At 48.8% G+C, this 21118-nt stretch overlaps 1 protein-coding gene and 1 long non-coding RNA gene across 10 annotated transcripts in view; one reads left to right on the top strand and one right to left on the bottom strand.

The window, feature by feature from the left end:
- PACSIN2 (protein kinase C and casein kinase substrate in neurons 2) overlaps window positions 1-21118 on the bottom strand; it is a 136484-nt gene that overhangs the window by 25997 nt on the left and 89369 nt on the right. For 4 of the 8 annotated variants that reach the window (XM_072843648.1, XM_072843650.1, XM_072843651.1 and 1 more), the window contains one exon: window positions 14796-14933. In XM_072843648.1, coding sequence (XP_072699749.1) covers window positions 14796-14855 — 60 coding nt within the window. In that variant the 5' untranslated portion in view covers window positions 14856-14933. Of the gene's footprint in view, window positions 1-809; window positions 996-3835; window positions 4087-14795; window positions 14934-16402; window positions 16495-21118 lie in introns of those variants that run through there. The other 4 variants (XM_072843652.1, XM_072843646.1, XM_072843644.1 and 1 more) reach the window with 4 other exon arrangements.
- LOC140642719 (uncharacterized) lies at window positions 658-16517 on the top strand. 2 transcript variants are annotated; one of them, XR_012039139.1, is made up of 5 exons: window positions 658-1230; window positions 1902-5552; window positions 6521-7392; window positions 11458-11654; window positions 16365-16517. It is a non-coding gene; the product is annotated as an uncharacterized lncRNA (long non-coding RNA). The 2 variants fall into 2 exon arrangements; XR_012039138.1 differs by having other exon boundaries at window positions 690-1230; window positions 1902-4403; window positions 16365-16511.

Here is a 21118-nt window from a genome sequence, read left to right as displayed (position 1 = left end):
CCTTACTGCAACGTACAAGAGCTCCAACTGTTCTGCATTCTCACTAGCACTTGGTACTGTGGCAGGTTGGGTTTTTTTTTTTAAAGATTTTTGGCACTTTAGTATGTAGCGATGATCTCATTGTGATTTTAATTTGCACTTTCCTAATGTTTAATGATGCTGAGCATCTTTTCTTGTTCCTGTCACCCATGTGTCTTCTTTGGTGGAGTGTATTCTCTCTCTTTTTTAAAATACATTTTAAAAATTGAGGTATAATGATGACTGGTTTTTTTAAATGTAAAGGAGAGTTAAGTTTCAAATACGTACAAACTGATATGTTAAAGTGAGGACATACATGGTTAGCTATTTCTGTTTTATCAGTTTTGTAATTTAAAAGTTTCTTGCTTTTGAAAACACGAGTTTGTTTTCAGATGGCCAAATGGCAAATAACTTGACGTAGAAATTTTAAAAATAAACAAGATTTCTTCCAAACCTTATTATTAACTGATTTATTCACAAAATGCCCATTTTATTTTATTTTATTTTTATTTTTTATTTATTTATGATAGTCACACAGAGAGAGAGAGAGAGGCAGAGAGACATAGGCAGAGGGAGAAGCAGGCTCCATGCACCGGGAGCCCGATGTGGGATTCGATCCCCGGTCTCCAGGATCGCGTCCTGGGCCAAAGGCAGGCGCTAAACCGCTGCGCCACCCAGGGTTCCCAAAATGCCCATTTTAAAAACTAGGTCTGAAGCCATCTATGTTCCTAACTTCCTCAAAATTCAGGCTCACTCCCTCAGGTACCAAGATACTAAAGACAGATGCTCACCATACATAGGCCCAGGTGAAAGGCTGGGACAGCCTCCTCTGCCTCAGGGACTGCCTGGCCAGAGGCAGGAAGGAGTGAGAGGTGGGGAAGGTACGCTGGAGGCAACATCCAAGCTGAATTTTCAAGGACAAGAAGGAAGCTAGCCAGGTTAAAGGTGAGGAAAAAGAAAGGTCTCCAGGAAGAAAACAGTGTTGATGACAAGATATACCAGCACGGAGACTCAGGTGTGATGTCTGTGAGGCACGGAACATGGAACACAGAATGCAAGAGGATCACTAGCGATTTAGATGGGGGAAGGGGGGGGGTGCAGCTGGGATGCCGGCGTTGGATGATGAGAAATCACGAGGGTCAGGTGGTCATCCTGAAGAGTGCCATGTCTGCGGACTGCAGGGGTTCAGGAGGGTGAAGCTCCTGGGGGAAGGTGCGAGGGTAGCTTCCTCAGGCTGGGGCCATAGCAGTGGGGACAGAGAGTGGGAAGACAGGAGAAGGGACCACTCTGTCCTCCAGGTGGCAGGTGGGAGGACAGAGGTAGCAGGGTGCCAGTGCTCAGGCACCTCGGGGGCTGTAGTTAGTACAGGCTGGGCTTGGGAAAGAGCAGAACCACCATCTTTCTGGAGTTCAACAGAAGCCACTCTTCTGCCCCCATCTTCCTGGGGGGAAGGGGCGGCACACACTCCTCCCAACCACTAAAGCTCTGCTGTCCTCCCGAGAAATCACACTATCCTCTCTCCACCCACAATTCCCCAGCCCAGGGCCCTAGAGCCCCCTAGCAGCTTGCCCTCCTCATGGCTTCCTACCTCTCCCTGTCTCAAAGTCTGGCTCCAGTCATTCCTCTGGTTTTCCTCTACCCCAGGCACTGAGAATCCAGCGTCAGGCACACCTTGAATTTAGTCAGCTAAGACGAGTCTGGCGCTAAGAGTTGCAGCAATCTCTTTGCAGAGCATCTGCATAATGGGGTATCAGAAGGGAGACGGGGGGAAAAAAAAGAAGGGAGACAGGGGACTCTGTCTAAAACCCAGCAGGATTACAATTACAGGGGTGCTGAGAGGGACTGCTCAAACGGGTCACACCAGTTCCTCATTTATCCTTTAGGTGTAAACCGCCTAGAACCGCCTTTCACTAGGACTCCAGAGAAGGCCTGCCTCTCTCACTTTAGAGACTACCTATCTTGGCCAACTCCCTTCTGTGGAACACAGTGGCCAAAGGCAACAGGAAGCCTGGAGGATCTGGAAGCAGCCCAATGAGACCTCTGGGGATCCCAGGTGGGAGATGAGGAAAGTGAACGCAGACCTGCAGCCCCTCTGAGCCTCCCACTGGTTGGCCCCTCAGGTTATTCTTTGTACTCTCCTCTTTGGTTGTTGACCATCAGACCCATCACACTGACAAATCACCCGATTACAATCTCAGTCTCAGAGTGAAACCAGTGACTCAAATGAAAATGGAATCAAGCAGGGCTGCCCCAAAGCTCACACTCTTCCACCCCTGTGCTGTGTTGGCTTCTTCTTGCCCGTGGCTCATCTCAACATCACCAGCAAACCTAATGGAATCTGGACCCTCCAGGAACACCAGTGAAGGCTTGGCTGGCTCACTGCTGACTGAATGCACAACGCCGTGAGGACGGGCAGTCTGTGCCCCAGAAACTCTGCCCTCCCTAGCCAGCCCCTGGGTCCATGCCCCCAGACAGCCTTCCTTCCCACCATCCCAAGCTGTGCTGCGGACCAGAGCCTACAGCACACAGGACATCAAGCCCAAATACTATCCAACTCTTTGCCCTAAGAGAGTGTGGACCTTTGTCTTCCTCATCCACTGCTCTTTCTACACTGCCTCCCACCGGCTCTGCCACGTGGCTGGCACTCAATAAAAATGTAAGGCAGGACCGATAAATGACTAGAAGACAATGCAGGTGACTATCTGTGTGACTTAGGGCCAGGCAGGATCCTTAAAATTTCCAAAGTCAAAGCTGTACAAATACTTATACAGTTGTGTGCCTACGTGTATAAATAAATTTTATTACATCAAAAATTAAGGATTCCGGGATCCCTGGGTGGCGCAGCGGTTTAGCGCTTGCCTTTGGCCCGGGGCGCAATCCTGGAGACCCGGGATCGATTCCCACGTCGGGCTCCCGGTGCATGGAGCCTGATTCTCCCTCTGCCTATGTCTCTGCCTCTCTCTCTCTCTCTCTGTGTGACTATCATAAATAAATTTTAAAAAATTAAAAAAAATTAAGGATTCCTGTTCAGAAACCTACATCATGGACAAAGTTAACAGGGTGCAAACCCTATTTCCTCATTTGCTATGTCAAAATTGACAAAAGACTAAACTGGAATATCCCAGGGAGGTCCTACATATCTTCGTGAAAAAGACAGGCCCTGAGGGAAGCTGGGCAAAGGGTATGATTAGGGCAACTTCAGAAAGAAGTAAATCTATGGGGCTCACAGCAGCAAGGGGCTCAGCCTCGTGTGATGGGGGAATACGATGATCGAAGGCTCTTCATCCCTACAGACTGGCGGACTCGAGGATGGGAAACACCAAGTGTGGGACAGAGGGGGCACACAGGACCCTTACTGTACATACTGGTGGAAAACAGACTGGGATGGGCCTGAGAATAACCAGGCAGTCATTAAGCATACACATGCCCTATGAGGACCCAGCAATTCTGTTCCTGAGTCACATCCCACAGAAATGTTCTCTTGGGCTGAGGGCACACAGGAGTCTTTTCTCTGGAGAACGCATGGCAGGCATGAACATGGCATGCACAGTGATGTGGAGGGAAGCAGCGAGACATGCAGGGCTAGGTGTAGACACCACGACCTGCACAGACCTCCCCAACAGTGGAGAAAAAGAAACAGAATGACAGGGAGCATGAGGTCTTCGATGAGAATTAAAAATACCTACACACAAAGCAAGGCTATAAGGTCCACAAGAGCCTGCGCTCACACAAGCCCTATCTCTAGCAAAGGGAAAGGGCTAGCGTCCAGGGCAGGGAGAAGGACGGCAAAGGATGTGGGTGTGGAGTCTCATCCTACCTGCCCCAGATGCAGTTCTCTATTAAGGCTCAGCTTGTCTTCCCCATGGAGGCCTCCCTGATAACCGCTGTTCCTGCCAGACCACCAAGAGGGAGCGCCTGCATCACCTGCACTTGCAGACAGTCGGGACCAATTCCCCACCACTGGCTCCTGCTTGCTGGTCCACTTGGGGGCCACGAGGGCCTTCCCACACACTGTCCCCATGGCCTGCAGCCACAGCTTGTCCCACATGAGTCACAGTTGTTCATCTTACCCGCCCCGCCCCAGCTGGGCTGCAAGCCTCTGGCATCACACACTGTTTCTCATCAGCAGGAGCATCATAATAGAGCATGTGTATGCTCTATTATACTGCAAGGCAGCATGCTAACACCTCTGCATGTATCACCTCATTTAATCCTGTGACAATCCTTGGCAGTGGGTACTATTAGTGTTTCCATTCTACAGAAAAGGAAACCAAGGCTTAAAGAGGCAAAGTCACCCACAATCATGCAGCCAGAAAGAGGCAGAGCCCACCTTCTAGAATCTTCCTCAGGCTGAGAACAGAGAGAGTAAAGCCAAGACTTAACAGGTAGACATCAGGTGATGAGTGTGCTTCCAACCAGCCCCACGGATCCCAGGGAAGGCCACAGACACAGTTCAAGACTGAAAAGTAATGTACTGGCCCTGCTTCTGATTCCACTGTGTGCCGCCAAGGCTCATGGGAGGAACCCCAAACCTGTAAACTACTAAGACCACTAAGATGACCTTGATTTCACCCACACAAGGCTCATGCCCTTTAACCTGTGACCCTGAAGGCCCAAGCACCACAACTGCTCCTTCTACACTGTGGAGAGGCAGGTTCAAGGGTGAGCCAGCTGTGCCAAGCTGACTGGACAGAAAGAAAAGCCTTGGTGGTGTCCCTCCCTCCCTCAAGTCCACAGAGTCAGAGTCCAATGTTTCACTTAAAGCTGACAAAATACACGGAGCAGCTCCAGGATATTTTTCAACCAGCCTTTCTGAGAGACAAGGATAAAAGATGACCCTTCTGAGATTCCTTAATTACAGTCCTGCAGATGGCAACGGAACTGGCTGAATGAGCTTCTGTTACCTGCCTTGAGTCCCTTAGCCCCCGGCCCTCTCTGACGAAGGCACCCCTCAGGAGGGAGAGGCAAACATCTGGCCCTGCCCCCAAATAAATGACCTTGTGTGGGTCTCCCTCCCCATGTTTCCATTCCTTCAGCTGTAAGGTGGAGGTAGAACTGGTTTCGTAAGGACTGAACGCACTGGGAAAGCATGGGTTTCTTCCCAGCCAGGCGTGCTCTTACCCTGGCTCAGGCGTCACTTGACCAGACCTGGCCATTTCTACATTTTGTCCATTGGGAGACAAAATGCAGTGGGGAGACAGGGGTAGATGATTTCCAGGGGTCCTTTGTAATTCCAGGATTTCTAACTGAAGAGTTTGTCAATGCACCCAGCCGGCTGGCTGCCCCCTCAAGCCCTCATAACTCAATTTTTGAGAGCCTAGTACCACCCTCCTGCCACACACCAGTGTGTAATGAACACCTAACTGTGTGCCAAGGACTAAGTGGGGGACGAGGGATATAGTGGTGAACAAACCGCGGTGGTCCCTACCTTCCTGGAACTTATGGTCAGATAAATAACCCAATTACAGACAGTTACCAGTTCTGGAAGGAACACTCTGGGTGGTCAGGACTGCCTGAAGGAAATGATGCTTGTGGTAAGAGCAGAAGGTAACTGGGGGGGGGGGGGGGGGGGCAAGGCTGCTTTCTGAAGGCTTGGGGCAGGATATGAGGCCCACAGAGCATGAGCTATACAAGATGCCACCCCCTCGGTAAGCCTTCCCCTCAGCTCAGCCCATCCCTTGTTCCTCTTCCACGGACATCTGCTGTTGCATGCCCAAATGTGCTAACAGTGGGCTCTGAGGGCAAGGACTGTGGCTTCATTCTTCCCCCTCCTCCATGCCAGGCACGTAGAGGGGACTCTATAATATCTCTTGATGCCTGCACGGTGCTGGGAGTGGGAATTCCGGCTCCAGGTACACAGGAAGGGCCCGGGGATTGCTAAGTCCTCAGCTAGAGGCATGGGCAATGAAGTAACTCATGATCCTTTATTTACCAAGTTCTTAATCCAGTGAGTCATTCTGGCTCTCCTCACAAAAGCTAAGAACCGGCTCTTGGAGCACCATCACAGAGGAACTCCAGGGTGACGAATGAGCAGATCACTAATGCTTCTGCCAATCTGGAAAGAGCCCCACAGCTGCCTCACTTATGCTGACAAGGCTTTCAGTCAAATCTATGATGCGAGGCAGTTTATCCCCAGTCTGCCCGTGTCCCAGGCAGTGCCACCTGGGCCTTGCAGTGCCACCACATCCCCAGCCACGTTCCTGGCAGGGTGCACGGCAGACACCTTATTCCACGCACAATGGCAGGGCGGCCCCAAGGTGCCGGCACAGGGCCTCCTCGCTCAGCTTCTCCCAACCCCCCTACTCTGAGCCCTCCTTCCCCAGTGAGGTCACTATGGATGTTAGGGTTGTGAAATCTGCTGTGTGCTTGAAAGCACAGGGGAGTAAGGAGTATCTCTGGAAAACCATCAACTCTCTGCCTGGCTTTCCAACTGTGCTGTGGCGGTCCTTGTTTCTATAGGATTTCATTCACTCCCTCCTTCTGTTCTCCCTCTGCCTTCCAGCTCACTCACCCTCTGGGATCCCAACCGGCCTAGCACTGGAACAGAGGACTCAGGAGCTCCCATCTTGGTGTCCACCCCCCCACACCCGGACTAACCCTAACCTCACTGGGCTTGCCATCCTCAAGACGGGATAATGCTCTTTACCTGGCAGGGCTCCGAGAGGGTCACAGACCCAATCCCTTGCTGGCCTGCCTCTGCTGCCGTTCATTGGCCACCCGGGAGGCTGATCTGTGCTCTGGCTGAATGTGACCCAGCACCAGGCCTGCCACTGCCCTGCCGCCTCACTCTGGTTCCCAGCTCCTATGTTCAACTCTCACTCAAAATGCTAACCGGCCCTGCCATCTGATCCTGGAACTGTCCTCATCAAGCAGAAGGGTGAAGAAAATGAGGCTCCTCACCCAGCAAAGGCGCCCTGTGCTACATGACAGTTCTAAAGCACAAAGACTTCAGCAACTTCAAAGATCATCATCGATCTTTAAACATTCAAATAAAAAAAGGAAGACAAAGAAACTCAGAAATCTCAGTTCAGTTTGCAGATCTAACTCCAAAAGCAAAACACAAAGTGCAAAGGAAGGAGGTGTTGAAACAAAGTTATCTTAGAACTGAACAACTCCTTTAGAGTGGTCCACTGGGTTCACTGTGCTCAGCACATATTGCTCAGATGTCAACAAGGCCCAGCTGCACCCAAGGACTTGTCCATGTCATAGCGCACACCTACCTACAAGCCATCACCCCTAATACTCCACCCTCGAGCTCATGGTCTCTGGACACTCGCACACACTCGTCCTTCAGCCAAGTGCCCAGGAAACAGCCTGACAACACAGATGCCAAGTGCCCAGGTCACAACTCTTTGATTCTCCCTCTCGATACAGGTAGGCGCTGGATGTGCGGCACTCATTGCCACAAGAGCAGCCGCTGACCTGGCAAGGGAGATGGTCTCCCCGGGTCTATAAGTAAGGGTTCAATGAAGACTGGAAGCTTTTGGTAGAAACTCCTCTAATGGTGAAAGGAGGCAGTTAGTTATCTGAAACAGGGCGAACCCCTGGGGAACAAAGCCAAATTACCCGGTGGAGACATTGCCAAGACTGGAAAAGTGGGAATAGCACCCCCTTCCTTCCATGACCATCCCCTCTCCAAACTGCTGCTTTCACAGTATCCCACCTCTCCTGAGTCCCCTGCATCTGAATCCCTGGTTCTCCCTTCATGATTTCTGTTACTAACCCCCTCCACACTACACACATACACACACCACACACAGCATGCATGCATGCATACACACATACACACCCATACACACACACACACCCCAGCCATAGGACCATGAGCTCCCTCACTCCATCTCCATACCTGGATCCCTCAGCGCCAGCTCCAAACATCTGTATACAAATGTCTCCATGGAGCTAAGCCAGCACAGTCTAAGTGAGCACTTAAGAGCCCACCAGCTCTAAAAATCTGTTATTCTATTTGTTTACTAAGTAGAAAGGGAAAGTTTTATCTTACATGACTAAAACAAGTTACTTTGACATCACTGAAATCAGATGGGAAAATAATTTATCTTCAGAGGAAAAGCTTGACAGCAAAACAATTATCTTAAGGAATGGCTCCTTTTGCAGCATTTAGAACAGCAGCATTTCGACAAGGGAGGAACAAGCCCGTACCAACAAGATGAAAGGCCGCCTGACTCATCCCCCTCTGCCTGTTCCCATGCATGCAACATTCGCGTGCAGGGCTGAGAAGGGAACTAAGTGAGGAGGCTGCACGCCCCTCAGGCTCAGGAATCTTGAGGCCCCTGCCCTGTGCGGGTTATCGATTCTTGCAGCCATCCTGGGGAGGAGAAATCTGCAAGGCCATGTCACTGCCTAGGAAACTGGGCTATCTCACTTCTCTGGGCCCTCGGGGTCATCACTAGCAAAGGTGGTGCCAGGGTCTGACCCCACACAGGACATGACTTCATACTGAAGTAGAAGCATTCAGTGTGGGGCAGTCAGAGCAAAAGAACATTTCTCTTCTCTGAGGAGCTCCTGGGAGGCTGACAGCTGAGGCTAGAGAGCAGTTCTACAGGGAGGTGCCTGGGCCAGAATCCCAGCTCCATCACCTACTCTTTATGTGAAGCTGGGCACCAGCAAACCACCTGAGCCTCAGTTTGCCCAACTGTAAAGTGGAGATCACAATCTCAGAAGGCAGTTGTGAGGCTCAGGAGCATCCATATAAGCCAGAACAGGGGTCTAGCATGAAGCAATAAATGCTAGTCATTATCACTAAATTAAAAGTACACAGACCAGACCATAAGCATAGAGCTTACGTGCACACAGCCTGATAACCTATCCAAATACACACCCATGTATGGGATAGAGGAGCAAGGGACAAAAAGTCTCCATTCACTTAGAGTCACCTCTGACACACAGCTCTGGAGTGCCCAGAGGGAGAGCCTCTTCCACATCCTCACAATGCTTCACCTGGACCATTTAAAAGTCATTTCTGTCTGCTTTATTCATGCTGTATCCCCAAGGCTTCGAGCGGGGCCTGGCACATAGTGGTGCTCTATAAATGTTTACTGAAAGAATGGGTTCTGCTCACTATTGTGCTTATTTCCATACATATCTCCTTTCCAAATATTTTGTTGTAAGCTTATGAAAAAAGCATGTCTTACTAGCTAGCATTAAACCTCTTCCTTTCTCTGACTTACTTGGTGCACTCAAATCAACAATCATTCAGCATATCAGGTGAGAATGACGTCCTTGCCCTCAGGTTGTTCAGATCCAGAGCAAACAGTGAGACCACACACTGGATGGGCATGCAGGAAGGCTGCCAAGGCTGCTAGAAGGGGTCAAGAAGACTGCTTGGAGGAGGAGCTGGGAAAGAAATGAGGTCAGGTTGGAGGAAAGACCACCAGGAAGGGAGGCAGCTCTTTGTGGACAGGCACCTAGGGGTGCTCAGTTTAGCTGCTCCTCAGGAAGGACCAGGTGGTCCAGCAGCTGCCAACACATGCTTATGCCTTAGTTATGCTACAGAGTATGGTTTTACTTTGGAGGTGATGCGAAAAACTGGAGCTTCCCACAGGGGGCAAAGAATCATACAGGTTTGCTCTTCTGGATGAGCTGCCCTGGCTTCAAGGTAGAGAACAGACTGAACACGACACAGGGGAGGCCAGGGCCCTAATCCTCAGTCCCGACACAGCAGATAGTTCACCTGAAAGAATGAATCAGGGGTTCCTTTAGAAACTTCAGGGAACTCAAGGCATGCCACCAGCCTGCTGGGAGCTCAGTGGGAGAGCAGCGGGGTCACAACGAAGCTGATACACCCACAGACAGGCCAGCACATGGGAAACTCCGTCCAGGTCTGCGTATGCAGACGGTGGCCAGAGAAAAAATGGAACAGGTCACTGCTGCAGAGCAGTAAAGTGATTTATTTCCACGCACCTCAAGCTTCCACTCGCAAGAGTCACCCTGGTGCCCTGTAACTGCCCAACACGGCAAATGTTGGCTCCGGGGTCTCAAGACTACGTCATCATCTTGGGACCCCAGGACTCAGCCCCAGGTCTGGACCATGGCAGGCGCCAAATCAGGCTCCATGGAACTGATGCACACAGGGCAGTGGCATCTTCTAAATATGTCACCAGAAAATTGTTCTAGAGGGATAGGAAAAATGCACACCATTCCATGTGGATGGTCTTCCAGACAAAACAGCACCGCATGTGGAGATGTTCTCGTGTGATACTCTCTCCACAGTTGGAGAGGAAGCTGCCAGGAGAGCCTGCTCTGAAGGAGATGGTAAATACCCAGAGGTACAGGCCAACTCTTTAGGTCTAACATCCTTAGAACATTTTCAGTAATATATTTATGTTCTCTTCATCCCCCCAATTCTCTTCTCCCTCAAGGGCCTTTTGTGCCCACGAAGAGTGCAGTACAGGTCAGCCCCAGCCTGGCTTCTCCAGGGAGATCTGAGCTCTAACTGCACATGTGGCTGACAGCTGCGCAGAAGCCCTGCCTTGGGGATGAGGCAGATTCAGGGCCTGGTTCCTGAAATTAGCAGTTTGTCCTCCCAGCCTGGCCACCAAGGAGCCCTTGAAGACTCGGGCAGCAGCAGGCCTGCTGGCGACACACCCACCATTGCGTGCCCAGAGACCCCCAAAAGGCAGAGGCAGCCAGGCTTTCCCTGAAAGCACTAATGACATGTGAAAACCCCCACACCTTGCAGCCTAGGTTCTCTGTACACCAGCTCTGGGGCCTAAGAGAAGACCCAGAAGTAGGCCCTAGAAGCAGAGGATGCAATGGGAGGGCCCTCAGGCTCTTGGATTGAGCCAGGAGACTTGCCAGAAGTAACTGAGCCACCTTACCCCATGCTGAAAAACCTGTGGAGGACAGGCCAAGCTCCAACATGCTGGAGAAGACACCCACTTGGGGAACAATCTCCTCTTGGCTCCAACCTACCCAATCCCACGTGACTTCTGGCCTCCAAAACAACCCTGGGCTCCAAAGAATTCCAGGTCTTCAGCCTTCTGCAATGCTGTGCTCATTCTGGCTTCTAGACTTTGCTTCAATACAGACTGCCAGCCCATCTCAAAGTCCAGCCCTACCAACGCCACATGCCTTCTCCGGTGATGCCAGCCAGCAGGCCCTCTCCTCTGAATGCCATGACACTCAGAGGCAGACTGCGGCTTGGCCCCACTGCCTCCTCCCCACATGGAGGCCATTGTCCTCTTTCCTCTGGGAGCCTTCACTGAGAGAATCAGAGCCTGCTCCTCTTTTCCAAATGGCTTACTGTAAGTATTGGGTAATACAGAAAGTGTCCCCTCCAAATACCTCCAAATGATATTAGTCCCTGTGGGTGATCTCTCATCCCAGGACTTGCTCACTCAACTCATCTAGCAAACACATGAGTGCCTAGTGATGCCAGTCCTGCTTGTCTTCTAATGCACCTTTCTGCCCCTTCTCCAGCAGGAGCCCTGCTGCACCCGAGCGCTCCAGCAATCTTACAGCACCCCACACGATGATCCAGCTAGTGTCTGTCTCCTCCCATGAGAGATTACCTCCAGATGTCACAGCCAAAGCCTCTTGGAGGGTCAGGTCGTGTCCCTCCCATGCAGGCACACAGCCAGCATGCAGAAGAGGATTCTGGAATGATCCGCTCTCCAGTGAGTACCTTTTGGTGGAAAGGAGTAAAACTAAGCACAAGGACTTTTCCACCTCCAGGCCACAAGGCTTTCTGTAGATGTGTACAGGTCTGGGGGCACATCAGCGATAAGATACCTCCTGTGGGAAAGAGGGACCCTGCTGGCAGCTTGGAGAGATGAGTGGCTGGCAGTGGGCACCCAAGTGACTCAGAGCCCACTGGGGTGGGTTCATCCTGAGGAATTGTTCCTCCGTTCCATGAACAGCCAACACGGAGGAGGAGGGTGACGGCACTGCTGATTTCTATAAACTGAAGAATAATTTTAGAGATACCATCACAAGATGAGTGGAGCCTGACTAGAAAATAAACCATTTGCCTTAGCATTCCTCGGGCAAAAGGAGATGTTCTTGTCCACTGACATTATCGCAGCTAAGAATTTCACAGGGAGCCTAAGAGCTTAAATCAGCAACAGGACTTCTTAAAGCCGCTTGATTTAATATATGCTGACACTGTACACTGGCAACTTCTATCTACTGGTTTTTTTTGTTTTTTTTTTAAGAAGCAGCTAAAGGCTTCTGTGATAGCACTATATTTAGTTACCTCATTTCTCCAGAACAGTTTCTGCCATCAACTGGGTAATTCAAATGATGCTGCCAAATGCACCCTGCAGGCACAGATGATGTGTTGCGTGTGTGCTGACCACCCCCAGCTCCCACATCAGAGGGACAGCTCTCAGTCTGCACCTGTCCCGATGCCCTACACTGCTTTACACGTGATCATTCCTCACAACAATACTAGGATATAGGTACCATTTCTACCCCCACTTTACAAATTGGGAAATGAAGGGAAAGAAAAATCAGCAACCTGCCCAAAGTGCCCCTATCCCCTGAAGCAGGAAGTCAAGCCCAGGCCATCCACCTCCAAAGCATGCATCTGAACCTGTCTGGTTGCCTCTCCTGGCCTATGGCTCACAAGACCTGCTGTGTGTGCCGGCCTCTGCACCGCCATCTAGCTCAAGGCAGGTACTGATTAGTACCAGATGGCAATGTCACCAGAGTTACAAAACAAAGTTTCCCCACCTCTAAAGGATTCTATCTAGTTTTGATTCAGTGTTGAAACTAACAAGGACCTGCATTCCCAAAGGCCAGCCTCCCAGGAGCTCACGGGAAGGCTCTGCACAGCCACTGCTGGCTCCCTGAGTACTTCTGCAATGCTGGCAAGGCCAAAGCCTCCCTGGGGGCAAGCAAGTAACACATGACTGCCCATGAACCTGAACCTGCACAAGGGGGCAGAGGAGCAGTCCTGAATTCCAGCACTGTCCAGAGGCACCTCCAAACTGTATCCTGTAACTGCCTGTTCTAATACAACTCCGTGTATTTCATGCCCAACCCACACCAGCATCCCTGAACACCTCCACATCAAGAGAACGCACCAAACAATGCCAGGGAGCTGCTGCTACGGTAGCTGGGACTCAATTGTAATTCTGTCACTTTTGCTGCCTTCTGTGAAATGTTTCCTGGGGCAGATGTACCTCTGCTACTGAAATTTGAGCTCTGGCCTGGATACCCACCAGGAAGACTGCTACCAGCAGAGTGACAAGGAATTGGGCTGACACATTTCCCACTGGAGACTCAAAGGACCTAGCACATAGTAGTTGCTCACAGAACACATACTTTTAATAAAAAAGCAATAAAGTCTCAAAAATTAAGTGTTAATAGAATTTTTTTAAAGATTTATTTGAGAGAGAGAGAGATAGGAAAAGGGAGGGAGGGAGAGAGAATCTCAAGCAGACTCCCTGCTGAGTGCAGAGCCCAACACGGGGCTCCATCTTGTGACCCAGAGATCATGACCTGAGCCAAATCAAGAGTCAGACACCTAACGAACGGAGCCAACCAGGTGCCCTGAAAAGTGTTACCAGAATTTTTAATTCCTTGCCCATCTTTTTAAAAATTGGGCACCTATCATTGTCTCTATTAGACAATATCACATGGTATTTGATCTCAGACAATATTATATACCTATTCAATCAACGTCTATAAAACTAATTCGTGCTAGTCCCCAGCAAACCCCCAGCATCCTCCCCATCTCTGCACTAGTTGAGTCTGGGGTCAGGAAAGCACCCACGTGGGTGCTGACGTCTATACTCTTGTTCCATCATGCAGCTTCTCTCGAAGGACATTATCATCCCCCTTTATTTTATTTTTTTAAAGATTTTATTTATTTATTCATGAGAGACAGAGAGAGAGAGAGAGGGGAGAGAGAGAGAGAGAGAGAGAGAGAGAGAGAGAGACAGGCAGAGGGAGGAGCAGGCTCCATGCAGGGAGCCCAATGTGGGACTCGATCCCAGGACTCCAGAATCACTCCCTGGGCCGAAGGCAGGCACTAAACTACTAAGCCACCAAGGCAGCCCTATCATCTCCCTTTAGAGATGAAGACCTGAGGCTCAGATCAGTCAAGCAACTTGCCCAAAGTCACACAGCTAGCAATGGCACAGCTGAGACCAGAGCTCAGATCTTTCCAAATGCAAAGCCAGTATTCCTTACACTAACCCCACAGCTGCCTGGAAATATCCAGAGGTTTTGCCTCAAGGACAAAAAATGGGCTTTCTTTTAAGCAGCAGGCAGGGAAAAGTGGGCTGAGGAAGAGTGACTTCCAGAAAGAACAACTCATCTCCCCAAGATCTACTCAGGAAAGGAGTTCCTCAAGGGCCTAAACCCACAGAAAGATGCTCTGACAGGCTTGAGGACAGATGGTCCCCCCTCTGGCCAACCTGCCCACACTGTCCACCATGATGTCACATCACTGCCACCCACTTTTCCACACAAAAGAAGTAACACTGCCTCTCAAGCCAAGCCCAGTAATGAGTAAATGCAGCACCAAGTCACATCATGGCTAGCTAAGCGTGAAAAGGAAGATCCCAGAACAAATTGATAAGACCTTGACAAGCACCTCTAGCCTCTTTACCAGTCTTTCCTAGTCAGGTAAGTTCACTGCCTGCATTGACAGCTTAGCCACACCTGTCACCATCTGAATCTGACCACAGAGACCTGGTCTGTTAGGGGTTTGTTCATCTCTCCCCCCAATCCCAGCCAAAAGAAGCCAGGTCAGTCAAGCACTATCAGCCTGGTTTCCACGTTCATGAGGAAGCAAGCATGGGCATTACCTCCCAGAAGCTATCACTGGACACTTCTACTCCAATGGAATCATCATAAGCGACAGACATCTCTTCAGGCAGTGAGGGAGCAGCAGCAAATGCTTAAAGCAGAGGTCAACTTCAGATGCTCAAAATCCGCAGACAAACCTACAAAAGAAAAGCACATTGTTGTGGTTTTTAAATTCCCAAGGCAACAAGTAAGCCATCCCCATTTTACAGCTTCCATCCCCATCACTGCCTTAGTATAGCACAGTCTCAAGTGTTCCCTCAAGGAGAAAGAAAGTCAATAAATAACATGTATGCATATGTTATATGCTTGTGTGTTTCATATTAACAAGTGAATCTTCTCAACATCTTACTAAAGAGCTTTCCGGAGAACAGTTCATGTTCTTAGACCAACAGCCTCACTAAACAATCTTCCTTGTCCCTTGGAGAAAGAGACCGAGCACATGTGAGAACAAGCGAAGATACAGGGAGAGTCCCTGTATCTCTGGGCTCACCAGGCCCGACTAGGCCCTGGCCTGGGTAAGGCACAAGAGGAAATGATCCACCCTTGACACCTGACTCCACCCCCAGACTCCTCCATGTTTCACTTGTGTTGGACACTGTCTCCCTCTCCCAACCCATGACTGATTCACCCCAGCCACTGAAGCCCCAAATTCAGGCCAGTGTATTCTGATACTGTCTGTTTAACTCAGCTAGAAAGAGTAAAGACAACAAGCGAAAGGGATCATGTCTGGATCATGAGGCAATGTTCTAAATCCAGACAAGGGTAAAGGGGTGATTAACCTCCTGTAGAGAGAGGAAGGAAGGAACCCCACGCCCACCGCAACATTCATGAGTACAGATCACTGATGCAATGACCTGTCCACAGCCACATGAGACTCCCTGACGTGGTGAAAAGTTGACTCCACTTTCCTTCCCATCACCCTGTGTTCCAATCACACAGTCAGAGATCTGGAACTTCCCTAACTACCATGGTCAGGAATCCAAAGTCCCAGCTTTGCTGTGGGAGGGCCCAGGTAGGGTGGTAGGGTGAAGTGGGCAGAGGTACAAGACTTTATTGTAGGTACTTTTCATATGTGATCACACTTAGTTCTCACAATTCCCTATGAAACAGTCTAGAAGCATAGTAAGGAACATGAACACGGGCTCCAATCCCAGACCTATTATTCATTAGCTGGGCAACAGCATGCAAGTTATCTAACCTCTCTGTGCCTCAAAGGCCTCATCTATAAAAGAGAGATGAAGGGGATCCCTGGGTGGCTCGGCAGTTCAGTGCCTGCCTTTGGCCCAGGGCGTGATCCTGGAGTCCCGGGATCGAGTCCCATGTCAGGCTCACGGCATGGGGCCTGCTTCCCTCCCTCTGCCTGTGTCTCTGCCTCTCTCTCTTTCTAGGTCTATCATGAATAAATAAATAAAATCTTTAAAAAAAAGAGAGAGATGAATGTGGAATATACATCACAGAATTATAGTGAGGACCAATGAGGCCAGACATGCAGGGATGGACATAGTAAATTATAATGTAATTGTCATTAGATAGTAATTATTATCACTATCATTCCTTTATCTCTATAGTTGAGAAAACCGATGCTCGAGAAGGTTAAGTAACTTGCCTCTGGTCACCCAAGTATTGAATGGCGGAAACAACATTTGACAAGTTTGTCAAGGTAATGTTCTCTCTGTCACACCAAGATGTTTTTCAAAAACTATCTGAACTTTAAATAAATCTGGTGTCTTATAACCTAAGATCTAGTTGCTATTAAAAAGATTTAATCTGATGGATGTGACAGCTTCTAAGCTGAACACAGCAATGTATGGCCAATAAATTGAAAGAGTGGATGACGGTACTTCAAAGCCAAGTGCTCTAAAAGCCTGCAGCCAGGCAGTTGCCCCTGCGCCACGTGCACACTCTTCCTGCCAGCACGCTGTCTGGACCTCGGCTCCACCATCACGGAACAACGTGTCACTGTAACTCCAGGATATCACAAAGGCCGACAGGCCGCCCTGGCTGGGCCTTGGTGCCATGTTTCACAGCACCCCCTTCTCTAGGCAATCCTACGCTCTTGGCCAGGGCCCTCCTGGGAGCACGCCAGCCCACATTTGCAGTGACACAGTCTCTACCCAGAGCAGTTGTCTGCTCCAGGCTTCTCAGGAAATATCCGGGCTTTGGGCTCAGGCAAGTCTCAAAGTAGCCCAACTGAGCCACTGGCTGGGCTGCCTAGCCAACTCTGGGCACAGCTGCAGGGAGCAGGTGCAGAGAGAACAGGTGCCTGCTCTGGAAGAAGCAGTCAATACCTGAAGAGCTCAGGCAGAGGGATGCACTTTCTGCCAGGGTTTGGCCATGGCTTAGACACAAATGGATGGTCAGTTCTACATAAGATTTGTTAACAGCCTACTAAGTGCCAGGAGCCAAGAAGAGGTTGCCACTGGGCTCAGCAAAAAAAAAAAGACACACTCGACTCCTCCTAAGAGAAAGAACCTGAATCGCCAAGTAACAAAACCAAATAACACTGGAGCTGCAGAGGGCTTTGGAGTCAAGGCATGCTCTTGGCTGACCAATGGGAATAGGGAAAGCCCAGCTTTCCTCACCTGAGTCCCATGGTGGCAGCGTGGTAATGCTCTCTCAGTCCAGGGCCCTGTGCCTACCCCGGCACTGTGCTCAGCAGTTGTGACAGTCCCCAAGGTGACAGTTGTACCAGCACCAAGCTGATCCCGGGCCTCAAGGACAGAACTTTCTCTTTTTCACCATGAAGTATGATGTTTGTCATACAGTGTTTTAAAATAACACTTTTTAGGTTAGAAAGTTTCTTTCTACTGGAATTCTACTAAGAGCTTTTATCACAAATGGATGTTTATGTAAGATTGGCTTAATTTTTCCTTAAATGTTTGGCAGAATTTGTCCGTGAAGTCACTGGGGCCTGGAGTTTTCTTTCTTTTACGTTTTCTTTTTCTTTTTAAGATTTTATTTATTTATTCATGAGAGACACAGAGAGAGAGAGAGGCAGAGACACAGGCAGAGGGAGAAGCAGACTCCATGCAGGGAGCTCGACATGGGACTTGATCCTGGATCTCCAGGATCACGCCCTGGGCTGCAGGCGGCGCTAAACCGCTGAGCCACCCGGGCTGCCCTGGAGTTTCCTTTAAACACTTTTATTTTATTTTATTTTTTATAAATTTATTTTTTATTGGTGTTCAATTTGCCAACATAAAGAATAACACCCAGTGCTCATCCCATCAAGTGCCCCCCTCAGTGCCCGTCACCCAGTCGCCCCTACCCCCTGCCCACCTCCCCTTCCACCACCCCTAGTTCGTTTAAACACTTTTAAACACAGATTCTGGTTAAAAGGGAAAAGACTATTTGTGTATTTTCTATTTCTTTGTGTGTTGATCTTTGTGGGGTTGTGGTTTTTTAGGGAAGCCAGGTGATATTTTTTCAAATTTATTGACATAAAGTGGTTCACACTATCCTCCTATGATCATTTTAAAGACTGAGGGGATCCATAGTCGTGCCCTCTTTTCATCCTTGACATTAGATTTTGGTGCCTTTTCTCTTGATCAGTCTTATCAGAGTTATCAATTTGTATTTTTTTCAAAGAATCTACTCTCAACCTGCTTTTCTTTCACCTGTCTGTTGAATATCTGTCTTTTTTTCCCTTGATTTCTTCCCTTTATTTTTTTTTTATTTATTTTTTATTGGTGTTCAATTTACTAGCATACAGAATAACCCCCAGTGCCCGTCACCCATTCACTCCCACCCCCCGCCCTTCTCCCCTTCTACCACCCCTAGTTCGTTTCCCAGAGTTAGCAGTCTTTATGTTCTGTCTCCCTTTCTGATATTTCCCACACATTTCTTCTCCCTTCCCTTATATTCCCTTTCACTATTATTTATATTCCCCAAATGAATGAGAACATATAATGTTTGTCCTTCTCCAACTGACTTACTTCACTCAGCATAATACCCTCCAGTTCCCTTTATTAATTTCCTTCTTTTCACCACCTTTGGCTCCAAGTTGTTCTTTCTCTAGATCTGAACATGAAAGTGTAGCTCATTATTTTTCTGCCTGTCTTTTCTCATATGTGCATTCAAAGCTATAAATGTCCGTCCAAGTGCAATGTTAGCAATATTCCACAATCTCATTTATTTTTTGTAATAGTCCCATGAGGTAGATATTCTTATTCCCTTTGCACAGATGAGAAACTGAAGGCCAAGTAATTTGTTTAATGTTATAAATGGGGAAATCATGACTCAAGACTAGGCTTTGTGGTTCTAAAATGCAAGATCTTCCTATTATAGTACATGGCATATAATGAGCCGTTTGTGGGTATTATAAGTAAACTGCTATGAAAATACCAAGAAAGCAAGAATGAGAGCGCTTTCCTCCTGAGGGTATGGGGCAAGCTAGAAAAGGACTTACAGGCAGATGGGCTCTCTACATGGGCACCCAGGAGAAGGGCTTCCCATCTAGAAGCAGGGAGGGCGGTCAAGATGGGTCAAGGGAGGCTAAGGAAATTCATGACTGGTGATTTTACAAAAGTAACAGAATCAGTTCCCAGCCTGTGAGCCCTCTCACAGCGAGATTCGTTCTTTTATGACCAGATTTGAGTGGCACAACTCAACATGGCACAAGATCAGCCACTTTTTCTAGGCCCACATGACCTCCCAAGTCACACCAACCACAACCAGCCTCAGTGATGGAGGGGACTGGAAGAAAGGAGCCCAGAAAGTATCACTGACTCAGTGACACATGGTCTTGTATAAATTTAAAATTGGGGATCCCTGGGTGGCGCAGTGGTTTAGCGCCTGCCTTTGGCCCAGGGTGCGATCCTGGAGACCCGGGATCGAATCCCACGTCGGGCTCCCGGTGCATGGAGCCTGCTTCTCCCTCTGCCTGTGTCTCTGCCTCTCTCTCTCTCTCTCTCTCTCTCTGTGACTATCATAAATAAATAAAAATTAAAAAAAATAAAATAAAATAAAATAAAATTGGAAGGAGGGGAAGACCTGCCATTGTCAGCTGCTTGTGGAGCCAGATTGATTCATTCAACAAAGATCTAAGTTTCAAGAAGCTAGTGCTGGGAATACAAATAGCACATGAACTAGGCCTCGGTTTCTTTTAAGTGAAACTGAAAACAACTAAACTGGCCTAAAATAGTGGGAAAATCTTCAGGAAAAACCCAAACCTTAAATTGGTCAAATGCAAACAGAAGAAATATTCTTTGCCTTTTTAGTGCTGTAAATAAAGTGAAATTGATAATAAATGCTTGATGACAATCAAAATAAGATCTCAGGGAATCAGGGATCCCTGAGTGGCTCAGCGGTTTAGCACCTGCCTTCGGCCCAGGCCGTGATCCTGGAGACCCGGGATCGAGTCCCACATCAGGCTCCCCGCATAGAGCCTGCTTCTCCCTCTGCCTGTGTCTCTGCTTCTCTCTCTCTGTGTCTCTCATGAATAAATAAATAAAATCTTAAAAAAAAAAAAAAAAGATCTCAGGGGATCCCTGGGTGGCTCAGCGGTTTGGCGCCTGCCTTCGGCCCAGGGCATGATCCTGGAGTCCCGGGATCGAGTCCCACATCAGGCTCCCTGCATGGAGCCTGCTTCTCCCTCTGCCTGTGTCTCTGCTTCTCTCTCTGTGTGTGTCTCATGAATAAATAAATAAAATCTTTAAAAAAAAAAAAAAAAAAGATCTCAGGGGATCCCTGGGTGGCTCAGCGGTTTGGCACCTGCCTTCGGCCCAGGGCATGATCCTGGAGTCCCGGGATCGAGTCCCACATCAGGCTCCCTGCATGGAGCCTGCTTCTCCCTCTGCCTGTGTATTTACCTCTTTCTGTGTCTCTGTGTCTCTCATGAATAAATAAATAAAAATAAAATAAAAACTCATAATGCCTGCTCTACATATTCACATAAGACAAGAAAAAGCAGAAATACCCAATGTTAAGTGGTCTCAGTGTACCAATCAGCTTGGGTATTTTTTTTTTAATGTATTTGCAACTTAGAAAAACAGATTATAACCAATGTTTCCATTGACAACTCAAGAAGAGAGTTTGGCAAGGAAAGGACAAAGGGACGAAGAGGAAGAAGGATCATCCATAGTTTCATCACTCATGGACGATACAATGCGAGCTCTTCCCCACAGCCTGTTTCCTGGATCACTTCATTCCCTCTTTATTCTTTTTATTTTTTTTCACTGCCTCTTTCAAGGGGGGTGTGGGGGTAGAACATGTGATTAGGGCGCCTAGAGCTGCAAATAACTCTAAGGTAAGGTGGGAGGGCACAGGGCACGGCCTATGCTCTAAGAGAAAAATGAGCTTCCTGAACAAAGCCCCCTAATGT

This window comes from Canis lupus, chromosome 11 (assembly GCF_048164855.1).
Source record: "Canis lupus baileyi chromosome 11, mCanLup2.hap1, whole genome shotgun sequence".
Classification (NCBI taxonomy): Eukaryota; Metazoa; Chordata; class Mammalia; order Carnivora; family Canidae; genus Canis; species Canis lupus.
This window is presented reverse-complemented; position numbering and strand designations above follow the sequence as displayed.